General features: G+C 42.7%; 1 protein-coding gene across 6 annotated transcripts in view; it reads left to right on the top strand.

Moving 5' to 3' along the window:
* Positions 1 to 13,561, top strand: part of LOC111254654 (uncharacterized) — a 53,759-nt gene that overhangs the window by 17,098 nt on the left and 23,100 nt on the right. For 4 of the 6 annotated variants that reach the window (XR_015317640.1, XR_015317639.1, XM_086975636.1 and 1 more), the window contains exon 9: positions 12,293 to 12,374. Coding sequence is in view for 3 of the 6 variants with exons in the window: in XM_086975636.1 (XP_086831762.1) it covers positions 12,293 to 12,374 (82 nt within the window). In the remaining 3 variants the exon portion in view is untranslated. Of the gene's footprint in view, positions 1 to 8,836; positions 10,645 to 12,292; positions 12,375 to 13,561 lie in introns of those variants that run through there. The other 2 variants (XR_015317641.1, XM_022815724.2) reach the window with 2 other exon arrangements.

Genomic DNA, 13,561 nt, shown 5'->3' on the forward strand with positions numbered 1-13,561 from the left:
ATATAATGAAAGGGAGGTTTAATTTTAACATAGCAATCAATACAACAACAATCGTATAGGAGGACGCAATCAGCATTTGGCTCCATATGCACAAAAAGGCTGCTAGAAAGTATTTAGCTTGCTGCTTGAGAACTCATTGCTGAAGGTGGCAGACTACACGACCCGATAACGAGGCGCGTTCCGTGCAAGCCTCGCAAACATCGACTGCTGCAGATACGCAACAATAGCACTTTTGCTAGGAACTTGCAAGCAAACGCAGAGACGCTAAAAACCTGCTTACACAAAGCCTGCGCCACCTGCCGTTCTTTTCCTCAGCTGCTATTGCTTGCAGCTGATTGACAGTATAATAGCGTATGTATAGATCCGCTAGCGCGAGTCGAACGAAGTTCGGAAGTTATTTTTCCAATTTCTCTTATTATAGCCATTAGCTAATATAGCGGTACGTGCGTTTCGGCCAATTGGCAGCAGCTCAAAGCACCAACGTCACTCGTCTAGGTTCGGAATACTTAAAAATGACCATCGCTACCACCGCGATAGGAATGCTGTGGTAAACCACATGTTGTCTTCTATTCCTAGGTTACTAGTTTTCCACCTATTCCATTACGGACAAACATGTTATTCCACCCGATTAATAGAAATGTCCAATATGTCCGTTCTAGCAATAGGGTCGAAGTATCAAGCGCTGTACCATTTGTTACGACGAGCGGAATCGAGGAATTCCGCGCCGGTCGTAAGGCCAAAGTTCGTTCAGTGGAAGACTATTACCGATGCTTTATATACACGCATGGATATATGATTTGGAGCAAGTCATTGTCGTGGTCCGGCCAAAAGTAGAAATGCGAGAGATTGGTTACGCTTGACGCAATCGCCTGAGCGCTGGTAACGACCTGTATAAGCATATTAGTCCGTAACACGATGAAACAGACCTGAACCAGTTACTTCTGTTGACGATTTAGGCTGTCTCATTATGTTAAAGATTGCCGACACGTACTGCGAAACATGGCTTAATTGTATCGTCCGTTCATGGCAATCCGGTAAACGCTTATCCAAGCATGAGTGTCTGAATAAATAGAATCGGCAAACTAAATAACCTAAACAATACATTGGGTATTATATTCTAGTCTTGTATGAAAAGGGCACCATCTTTACAAAGGCGTTGTTATGGAGAGAAAAGTACTTGAATGTCTACCACTTGAGGCTCGAGGAAGGCCCTTAAATCGAGTGGACACTATGCCTATCGCACTTGACTCCCTGAGAAATAGGTCGTCCGATCTTCGAACCGGCAATTTCGAGGGCCTATCAGATGACGTTCTCAATTCTGATCGTGTCGCCAATCGGCCGTTAGGATTCATCCCGATCGAGTACTCCAACTACTTTTTAATAGCCACTCGTGATGTGTGAACGATATATCTGTGTTGTTCATTTTGTAGAATTGCCTAGATCCCTATTAGGATTACGTGGAAATTGTTGGTCTCCGATTGTCATTCGGACTATGTATATGGTCATCATTCAATGGAGCAACCTCGCGCTATTTATTCATGGGCTGATTAATGTACTGGTTTTTCCAGCTGCTCTTCGGAAATAGCCCGTCCAACATAACCTCATTTTTATTTCAGTTTTTTTAGTACTTGTTAGAACTGGAAGCGACTCACTCAGTCAGTCAGTCAGTCAGTCAGTCGGTCGGTCAGTCAAAAATTGAAATCGCTGAGATACACAACAGATGTAGAGCTTCACGAAGGCGCGACACTGTAAGGTGAAGATAGGTCAAGCTGATCGCTACGGGCAGGCACGACTAGCCGAAGGCCGCGCCTGCTTAACCCACAATAGCTTAACGGATTGAGAAGCAGTGAAGTATGTGATAATAGTTCGACATCTCAACGGGCACATAACTACCGCTACCGCTTTTAGACTGGCAAATTGTACAAGCCTTTTGATATTCACGTCATATTTGAACACGCACACTGCCGTTTGATGGGCCCTACATGCTGGCAATGTGGATGAAGTTTTAGATCGTGCAGATTGCGCATGACGATGATGATGCATTGTTATATATGCGACACGTACAGACGTCACTCTACCGGGGCGCACAGCAGCAGTAGCATTCAGAGGCTCTCATCACACGAAGATGGGAGTTCATTGAGGAATGATTTAGTCTCTATGTAAGAAGATCAGAGCCCAGCAGTTAGGTGACAACATTGTCGAGAGCTCGAAGGTCGACCGAACGCCCCGCGGCTTATGTGGATATAGCACTAAAGCTGGATGTGCGTCGCCCAAATGGGACAGGTCTGTACGATTGGAGAGAGCAAGGGCATTCAATTCAGAGGGTGACGCGGGGGCAGAAGATTACAATCACGGGATTAAAACACCTATTCCGCGGAGAACCCTCAGTTTCATTATGTGCCACCCCACATTGTATTTGTTATTCCAAACGGTGCCTTCAGCGAAGACCGGGCCGGCATATGAGAGGCGCATCTCAGAAATGCTTAAACCGCTTGCATCGGTAACGAATTAAATAGATGCAGTTGTTTATACATAGATGTACATATGTGTGTGCGTTGACGGACAAAGAATGATACGTTACTAAAGCAATTCTCTATTGAGCATTCCCAGTCGGAGTCTGGCGTTTCTCGCGGATGGCTTGCGGGTCCTTAGTAAACAAAGCTTGCTAGAGGTTTACGCTGTTATGCCGGTCGGCTTTCTTAGACGACGGATGACAACAACGCGTTGTGAACACATTTTCAACCCCTGATAAATTTCTACTAACCACAGAGCTGACTGGGTTCTAAATAGTAATGATGTTAGTCCAAGAGAGACGCGTCAAAGCGTCATCGAACGGTATATTTAGCCAGGGAAAATTTTTAACGGTCACCCCGATAAGCGGCACACATGTAGATCTACTCGAGTATAGTTATTAGTGGATAGTGCGTTCCACTTAAAGATCATACTCAAATATACGGTAATACGCGCGGCGATTTAACAGCTCGAGCGACTTTGGGCAATTGCCTGCCGATCAACAGCGTAGCAATGAAGAAAACCATATTTCAGAGCCAAGAATACTGAAAAATAATCTTCGATCCTCTTGCATAAACGAAAACACCAACGTTTTCTAGCTTGATTTAGCTGAGCCTTCAAACGAACGAAGCGAGCGCATATCATTGTATGTATGGTCCTGCTGCTAGACAAAATGGATAGCTCAAAAAGCACATCGGCGAACTCCCGCTGTGTTCACACACAGCGCCACACCTCACTGAACTGTGGTCCTGAACAAAGCGTCAGGACTCAGTAATCTACCCGAAATCTTTTGAGAACATTTCGGGGCAAACATTATTTTTTAGTTCTTTTTGTATTTATATGTTTTTTAATAAGAAGACTTGGTTCCTTCGATCAGCATTTCAACATTCTATGATGTCATCGTATTGTCGCTACGTCGGTCGCCAGCGGTTTAATAGCGACCCGTTCACCAGCCGTTGTTGCTTTGCAAGGCCGCTACTGCTGCGTCACATAGTCTAATGTCTAGAGGCGATTGTAAAGAGCGAACCTAACCTGTATCAAGTAGGCTGCTTAAACTTAAACTTTCTAGACGACCCATCAACTCGTATATAAGACAGCTGGTATAGAAACATTGTAGAGAACGTATGCAAGAACCTAGGTAGAGGAAACATTATCGGCAGGAGCAGCATCGTCGTTATCATCATTAGCATAAATACAATGAGGAGGAAAGGTACTCGACTCCGGCCGATGACTGATCTTTCTTCTCAACAAGACAACCTCTCAACACTGTTCACTGTTCGGCTTAGTCTATCCATCCGAAATTTCCCTGCATTCAGTCCGATAGATGTTGTACGAAGGCTGAGCACAAGACGTCTTCTTACTGAAGCAATTGTCTATCTAGGTAGGGAGAGAAAATGTATATATGTTGACGATGTCCCTGGTTAGATTCCCGCCCTCTCCTAGTTTAAGTTTATTGTTGTGTTGTTGTTATGGCTGATCCTTTGTCCGAGATTCTTGCTCTCCGCTGTTGTAGCTGACTGTTGTAGCTTGTCCGGTGTGCCAGACTGACCTGATCTGACTGGTACAATTTCTATCAAAATGTCGAATGGAACGTCTTTTGGATTTAGACGCTCGACGTGTGAAAGCAATCAGCTGAATAGATCATTTAGGTAAACGAAGCGAGCCTCATGCTGTTCGGTAAGCAGGTTCCCACAATCCGTCACTTACATAACAATATATAGATCAAATCATACCGGTCGAAATAGCGATACACTGCAGTCGTTTAGCGGTAGTTAAGGGTTACTGTTTCGTTCTAGGTTTTAGTGTAAATAGTGACCAGGCTCAACCAGTCACAAAAATACTTTTTAATAAACAATTTATTCATGTAAGGTAGCTTTATCTAGAGATCTAGTTGTTAATGAAGCTATTCAGCTACTGAGCACAGTAGTGAATGCGGCTTCACCACTTAATAGTTAAATTTCTGATCATTCTCAAAAAGTCGTAAAATCCTTAGAGAATAATTATGATTTGTTACTTCTCTTGACCTGCGTTCCACCAATACTTTACTATTATACGCTTTATTATTTAATGATAAATATTCGTTTTTGTCTAAAATAGGCTGAATGTAGTGATTTGACTTGGAAAAGGTTGGGTTTTCCAATCACTTAGAGAGATCGGTCCCTATATGAAAGTGAGTCCGTTATCCCCATTTCGTCTTCCGTCTCGGATAGATGAGATGCAGACATTTCACAAATACACATGAAACGGATAGTTTTTGGAGGCCATTTTTGCTAAACAACCTATCCTGACGTACTAGATATATTGCCTGAGCAAGCGTCATAATCATTTAGGCGGCTAGGAAGCAACGTGCCTTCTACGAGGAATCAGCAAACCGCAGACCATAGACCGTGCGGCCATCTGTCAGGGATACAATCCATTCCCATGAATTGAAATCTTGTTTCTAGCCCTTGGCTTGTGCAAGTCTTAGCTTGCGCACTGAATCTTACTGACCGGCAGCAAATATCATAAATTCGGGATACGAGTAAAGATGGGGGGTGAGATTTCAACCTCCCAACTGAGCGAAGAAGTGCACATCGATCATTTTGAAACTGATTCCCTACTTTCGATCAGGCACAGGTCTTTCTATCTCCGAAACCGCTCACGTGACAACCTCGCGCCGTTAAAACAACAAATACCGTTGGGACAGAAGATCGGCAACTCCCGCGGCGTCTGCTTGATGTGGTTTGGCGACCGTCCCCTGCCAAGTCAATTTGTCAAATAGGTGGCGTGAACAATGATGGCAGTTGCTTGCCTTCATTTGAAGGGAGGTGTGACACACAGACGCGAACTCGCGTTTTGCTCTCTCTTAGAACGTTAGGTATCACTTGAAGGACCGGAGTGGTGAATCAAATAACAGTTAGGGGAGCGACAGGGTAAGCATACAGGTTAAATAGAAAATCAAAACAATAAGAAACCAAACATAACAAAAATCGAGTCCAGTATTAAAAAATCCCTATATCCTCTGACGTGAAATAACGCCCATTCTCAAGTTCTCTGCAGTTTTCCTCGAAAAAAAATACGCTTCGTAACGGTCAACTTGAAATACAAAAATAGACGTGCGTTTTTTTCTAACTTGAAAGCAGCTCGTGTTAAAATCCTTCTCTCCACGTGAAGTTTATATAGGTTAAAAAAAATATTTTTTTTTTCATAATACTTTCCCGCGTATCGTAATGATACATTGTTAGCTTTTTCCCTTCTGGTCTATAACTATTAAAAATAGTGATACGGCGTAGATGTTTGTGCTAAGTGGCCAACTCTGTTAGTGTGTCGTTTATGGGGTGTGTCTTGCTTGTGGCAACGATAAGGCCCCTTACACGACCTTTAGGTTGTTGTTTTCAGCATCAGCTGATAGTGTCATGCCATGGGCGGGGGGGAAGGGGGGGGGGGTATGAACCGTTTCGTAACTCTCGTTTCAACTAAATGCTTGTACGACCGCCGCAGCTAGTGAGACTCGACAGGACTTCGTCGCTCCGAGCCCGGGAATGGAAGCGTGTTTGAGGTTTAAGCTTATCTGATTTACCGCTATAAAAAGCACGCTATCTCATCAGATCGTGCGGTTGTGTTGATCAGCATGAAGCGGAGAGCGATAAAATGAAAAGCTCAAAGTTAAATTCATTACATGCTGGGGGATACAGTGTACTTAGCTACACTTGCCAGGCATTCTATAACCCCGGTTGAATCAACGAGCAACAAGATGGGGGTACCGAGTAAGAACAGATAGCAGCAGATGCCACCTGCTGCGTTGGTGTGAGAGTTTAAGACACTTATTTCGTTTTCAAATCGGTAAAAATTTGCATTCGTTCTAGACAGTGGTTTGGCTGGTTCCAGCATTGTCATAACAGTTAGATGCTATAGCACGGAAAGGGAAACTCTTAGAAAGTTAGTTTCCAAAGAGTCATTCCAAAAGGGCATTAAAGTTATTCATATTAAGTCATAAGGGCTATAGATACATAAATTACGAACGCGAAACACCATGACACGTTCAAATAAAACGTGGCAACATAGTGTAGCGTGTGTTTCCTCGTTTGGCTAATTTTAATCCAAAAAAGTTAACTCCAGTCGATAATCGCGCACAGACGATAAGGGAAACTATCACTGATGTTTTTATTTGTTGACTCGTACTATTGTTTACATAGATGCTATACCTGGCATAGACAGACTTATTCCAGTTCACGAAAGAATTGGCTCTAACTCGAAAACAAGGAGAGTAAGTAGTAGTTATGCCTTTTCGATGGTCGGGCGAACCATCGGACCAACTGAGATGGCAACTTACTTCCTTCTCAAGACATATATAAGGGGCTACATTTGTGGATGTGTATGTATGTGCGTGTGTGTTTGCGTCGCGTGTCCCTGTCGACTTCGAGGGGGCTGGGTGAACATTGATGTGGGAGGCGCATATGGGGGCCCGGCAGGCCATAATCTCTGCTCTTGCTGCCGTCATCGCCGCCGCTGGGAGCTGCAGCTTCTGCCTCCGCGGGAAACCCGAGACCATCTATTGCCTCTCTTCCCGGTTTGCCTCTATGGTCATCACCATAATCATCATCGCCATCAGCATCACCATGGTCGCCGTCTTCGGCTCTATCCTTCCCTCCGTTTTCTCTCATTTGTGAGGCAGTGGTGTCGTATTTCTGGGAGTCCGCCAGTTCCACCATTACACGTGAGGAGCCAGCTCTTCAGGAGCAGGATCCCTCGACAAGAAACAGCTCGGTAAGGAGAATGCACATCCAGTCGGCAAGATAGCGAAAGGCCATCATTTCGTCTCATGAAAAGGCTACCGTTAAGGATCCTATATAAAGGGGCCCACAAGGACCATTGCTTTTCTAGCTCTGCACTTGAAGACTTGTGAGGGCTGACAGATTGCATTCATGTCGACGCGAACTTCTTATAAGGGTGCTAGTATTACTAATACGGGCAGGAACAGGCTGTGCCAAGAGACAACGACAAATATAACCTGTATGAAGGGGCTAAAGGAGGCTAAGAATCGCCTAGGTTTCGGTAGAGGCTACTTCTCAACCTTAAGTCTTGACATGGCCACCTGCTGTAACTTTTGCAGTGTTTTCGAAAGAAGTAACCCTTTTCATGAAAGCTTCTACACAAGTTCTATAACTATAAAGGTAGTACGTAATAGACTGACGGAACATATGGGATACGTAACAGCTACGGTCAGCATTTTTTCCTCTTAGAATAATTGATTTATTTAAATTCGGCTCAAGGTTTGTGTACAGTTATGCGGGACTCCAGATTGGTTCAAGCTTCGAGAAGCTGTTTGTTACTTCGCACATTTCGGTGTCTACTATGAGCCCTATACCGTCACGGACCTCGGCGAAGTTCTCTGTCGACGATCGAGTTAATGAAGTGCCCTTTTTCCCGAGGGACGCACGACAAGAAGTCAGGCGATGTTGTCAAACTCCGCGGTGTCAGTAAGGAAAATAGAAAAAGCGAAAGCTTCCCTATCCGTTCAACGACTGTTACTACCAATACTGTCACGCTCTTGTTGCTGGTCGCGTAATCCATTTGAAGAAGCCAATCAGCTGGGGCTGGGCGGCCCCAGCGGGCAAAGAAGCAGAGTCAGGTTTCCTCGAGAACGGTCCCAACTGGCGTTTGAGCCTAGTCGAGTACCCAGAAATACAAAGGAAGATAACGCAGATGATGGCGGCGGTAATATTGTGGTGGCATTGTGATTTTCCTGATGAATTCGGTTCCGTTCTTTTTGTCGTCCTGTTTTTCTTTTCTTTCATTCCTTCAAATAGCTAATCATTGTTCGCTATGGAGGTACATACAACAGCATATGATACTTTATATTAGAGGTCAACCAACACTAGTTTTGAAGCCATCTTCTGGCTCTCGAAGGAGTTGGTAAGAAAAGCACGTATCATTATGTATGATCAAGTTCTAGTTCGCTTAAGCCTTGCTGCTTTACAATTAAGAAAAAGCAGCATTAGAATGTCATATAAGTTTGTTAGTTTTAAGTACTATTGATGTTCGGTTTCATGATGATTATCGTATTAATGGTAGAATATTTAAGGGTTCCGTTTATCCGGTCTGGTGGTCCGGTGCATCACTAATTCTGTAGTATGTATGTGTCATCAGCAGGGTTCTGCTCTCTTGCAATCAAAGATTCTCTTGTTTAGACTTCATGTGATGCTAGACGGTTTCATATTTTTGCAAAGCGTAATCGCTGAACTACAACCGTGGACACATCTGTTGGATGTCTCTTAAATGTGTGACGTATTCAGTCTGCTTTTGTTATATAAGCAATTGTTTATTGTTGCTCTTTTTATTTCAGGGATTCAAGCCTGAGTCAATCGCCACATTCGGTTCCACCGCCGCCGCCTTCACCAACCATTACATTCCCCGGGGCGCTTGGTCACTCCTTTAGTAGTCCATTGAATTCAATCAATCATTCGCTTGGATCGATCAATCATCACTCATTACAGCAATATCACCATCACCATCATTCATCTGTATCGCCGTTGTCGTCGATCAACTCAATGACCTCATCCATCAGTTCCACCTTTAATCCCATCAACTGTCATTTGAATCTCGGCGCTACGAACGGGACGACAGCGAGCAAAGCGCCCTCGCTCTACGATAACATATACGGCCCAGCGAGCTAGGGCGAGTGACCGACCGGCTTTGGCCTAGTAATACGTATATATATATATATATATATACATATATATATATATATGTACGAATGCGCAATTCTTAATCTATCAAAACAGCAAGACTCGATACGTATGACGTCAAAAAATGTAGGTAAGCTTAAACGTGTTCTCGCGTAACTGGTAGCAAAAGAAGTAAATACGGAGCGAAATGACTTGCAAACAATAGTTACTATATGTGAATATCTGTTAACGCTTTATTGAAGTTGCAAATGAATGCTCCAGGGATGGACTATTATAGTATACGTTCACGAGTCAAATACAGATTGTTCTGAGTTGAAATTAGCATTGAGACGGGAGACTTGTAGCAGTAACGATGAACGTGTTAGAGTTCCGAGTAGAGAGAGATTGCAGTAAGGGTCGACTGCGACTATAATAAGCAGACGCCTTTTAGGATGTTGTTCATCAGCTGGGATTAAGCTACACAAAGACTGACGCTTGATGGCAACCTAGCTCTAGTTAACTTACTAAATAAATCTTCAGGGTAAAATCGATGGGCATCAAGGTGTAACTTATCTAACTAGGTAGAAGGCTGCAGATAAGATACAATATATATATATATATATATATATATATATATATATAGATGGGGCCGCCTCCCAGAAGTGGGGAAATCATTCCGCACTCGCAAAGGTATACTGTACCAAAATACTCGAGAATCACTGTAGTATTTCATAGGTCGCTATTATTATCGTCTCTGCAGATAAGTATTATCTTGTGGATACACAGACATAAATTAGGTTACATATTTGATAGTGATTATATCATGGGGCGTAAATGAAACGAATAAAAAAGAGAGATGTTTAGCGGGAATCGCTTGATCTCCAATGGGACACGCTAATTATATGATAATTACGCTACGCTAAGAGCAATATAGAAAGGATGCAATGAGGCCAGGCTCCGAGCGCGTCTCTTCAGTATCCGTGATGCAAGAGGAGCATGGAGCCGCATGTAAGGAGGACAAGTCCGTGGCTCGACGGGAGTTGATACGCAAATAGTCGTGGTCACTGTTTGGTTCATATGGTATTGACTCGTGTGGTGTCTACTCATGTTTTATGAGTACGAGTTGACAATAGATAGGACAGTCGCGGCAAATAATTGTATTGCAAATAGGGATTCGATTTCGTTTTTGGTCCTGCCCACTGCGGCGGTTTGGGTCAATTTTACAGGCTTCGCTCATCATGTGCATTACTAATAGCGAAAAATCCACAAAACCAAATCAAGTTCAACTGAAAAAGACGCCATCAGAAAATGTTGTGATTACAGAGACAAGGCAATGACAGCGATGACTAGCATTGTAATACTATGGCAAAGAGATCAACTAAAGGCATTCAGATATTTTGTACTGTTTATGCTGCTTATGTACATTTTCTGTAAAATTAGATTGAATCTCAAAAATAAAAAGGGCAAGACGAAAAATGCTCATAAACTGGTAATGCGTCTTTTATCGACAAAGTTCCATCGAACAAATCATCTAGTTTTCGCCTGTTTCTGCAGCGATGCCCCCTGACTACGACACTGGGTGGTGAACCAGCAGCTCAAGAACGCTCGCTTAGATAGCCCGTGGTTGATAGTCATACTCTCATTATTAATGTATCATTGCTCACCCTGTGCTCCGATAAGCCAAATATAATAACGGTTATTACAGTTGTGTCTTTTTATTACAAGAGAAGAACATCTTCCATGAGTGCAGTCTCACCATCTGCTAGTAGTTACGCGATTTTGACCGAGAGGACCGATAAAACATAACATTTACAAACAGAAATATGTCGAGTTTGGCACGTATCGCAATGTACTTAAGCGTAGAGTCATCTTATGCAACTCGTCTACCCAAGTTGCCCTCTTAATGTCGAAAGATAAATTTTGCTAGAAAGCATTGGATCAGGGCCAGGGCAAAAATGTTTAGATGGATTTTTAGCTTATCTGAATTACAAGAGGCAGACATTCTAAAGGACAATCTCATCACAATAAAAAGTCGATCGCGGGTTTCGATGAATAAGCTTATTTCTATGGATATGATTTTTTTTTTTTTTTTTTTTCTTTTACGAAAATTCTCAGTCGGCTTCCGATTGCGGTGAGATTATTCGATAAGACTTACCCCGCCTAAATAACCCAAAAATCAAAGAGCATTTCATACTGACTGTGATGTAAATATAGTCAAAGTTTCTAGCGATTCCCACAACAATTTAGCTTCGCGTTTAAGCTTCGTATTTCAATTTTCTCCAATTTCTCAAGCTATTTGATGTTCACGAAATAAAAATATGCCATATTCGTGACAAGAAGTTGAGGTCAAGAGGTTGAACTTAATTTGGCTATTGGATAACAATCGCATATGCGATGAGATGATCATAACGCGACGTGATATTATCCTAAGTAAGTGAGTGAGTGAGTGAGTGAGAAAACTTTAAAATAGGGGGGTGCTATAGGTTGAACAAGGAAAGCAACGCAATAATGCAGATATACGTGATTAGCAAGTTACCTGGGTCGACGAACTTTTGAAAGCGAACGATTCAAGTTACTGACAAGTGTAAAGGTATCCAATAATTAGGCTTAGGAAAAATAATATTCCACGATATTGGCTATGCGGAAAAGTTCCTATTTTTTTTTTTTACCGCGCTCTAGCGAAAAGACGAACGGGGATTTATCTAGCATGAACAACCCCAATAATACACATGTACATAAGAAAACCTGTATCTAATACGATTTTTAGTTTCATGCATATTGAACTCTAACTAGAATAGAGATACGTGTTGAAATAATGAAAAACAATCTAGGCGCATCCTAAGTCACTTTGAAACAAGTGAACGAAGGCCGCTAATCGAACATAGCGTCCATCATCGAATGAAGTGCCGGAATGATCACACAATAGGTCACGTCCTTGAATATGAGATATATATATATATATATACATATGAGCATATATATGTACCAAAGACGAATATACTATTCGTCTTTGGTATAGCTTAAGCGTACGTGAAAAGTTACTCCGTTGCAGTTAGTGCGTTAAAACTCTCCGACAGTTCTACAACTTTCATTTCACCAGCCTGTCTTAATATGGAGGAATATCGTTTTTTTAGGTGGGGAAAAATGCTTGTCACGCGCGCATGGACGGATGGGAGACTGCAAAGCTTCCGCTCGCCGTGCAGGCAAACACTCAAGGCAAGTGTAATCTATCCCACACTGGGCGGTTTAATGCACCTATGATGGTAATCATCATGATAAAACCCAGAATTTCCTAAAAACAACATTATGCCCTCACTGTGTATACTAACATGGACCAGTAGATGTTTAGTATTGCTTCAGGTTTGTAAGGAGGAAGTCGCCGTTACGCCCTTTGGCACTTTGTATTGTAGAATCTTCATGCTCCTTATTGGTGAGATTTCTTTGCTATTACGCTCTCAAGGAAAGTCACCAACGAGACCCATTAATTCTGCAATGTATCATGTCATGCCGTCAATAATTTTTTTAATTGTCCTCTATGTACGACCGCGTGTCATTTCGCGCCTCGTGTCTTCGAAAGCTTTGCTTTTGAGTATTGTGTGCTCTGGGTCGTCAGGCAGACGCGAGTCCCGCAGTAGGCAGATGTTGCGGTAGGTCTTTTCCCATGGCCAGCAAGTACTTACGATAGTCCAGATGAAAGCTCGTCATATACGACTTATCAAACCGCTTGTCTATGTTCAGTGTCAGTGTGGACGAGTCGGCATTTCATCTATCTAGTCATAATTCGATCGCAAATTTATAGCTGTTTATCCGGTTGCGTTCTCCTGGTACTCAGGTTGTACTAAATTGACTACTATTCTGTCCCAATACTTGGTGCCATCTTATCTAATCTATACAGTTATCTTGTTGTATTCTTCCATGACGACCCCATCACGTTGTTGCCCGCATACGGGTACTTGACTCTACTCGCAAAATCGTTGACGCTTAACTTAACAAAAAGTTCAGTCACAATTAGGTCGCTGTCACCCTGCCTCAGCGCAATGTTAAGCAGGGTCAACATCGAGATCACAGAGCAGTCGTTCACTGATGAGTGAACCAAGGGGCTATCGTATATATTGGTGTGTAAGGGCGGTGCAATATCGATCAGAGGACATTGATCAGTGTTTTTCAGATGCTTTATTACTGAATCTAGAGTGACTTGAACGAGCCTATGAATGATATTATCAGATCCATTCAGACATCCTAGTCGAGCAGTTTGGAAGAATGACGCTGAAGCCTTAGCGTTCTCTTGCCGAACAACTAAATAGAAATTATATGATACTGGGGCGTTATTCAAACATTTGACGCTGAGCGAGTTTAGCATGGCTGCGAGTCCGTTGCGAGTGTTTTTTTTTGCAATATTTGTT

The sequence above is a fragment of the Varroa destructor genome, unplaced genomic scaffold (assembly GCF_002443255.2).
Source record: "Varroa destructor unplaced genomic scaffold, Vdes_3.0 BEIS01000007.1, whole genome shotgun sequence".
Classification (NCBI taxonomy): domain Eukaryota; kingdom Metazoa; phylum Arthropoda; class Arachnida; order Mesostigmata; family Varroidae; genus Varroa; species Varroa destructor.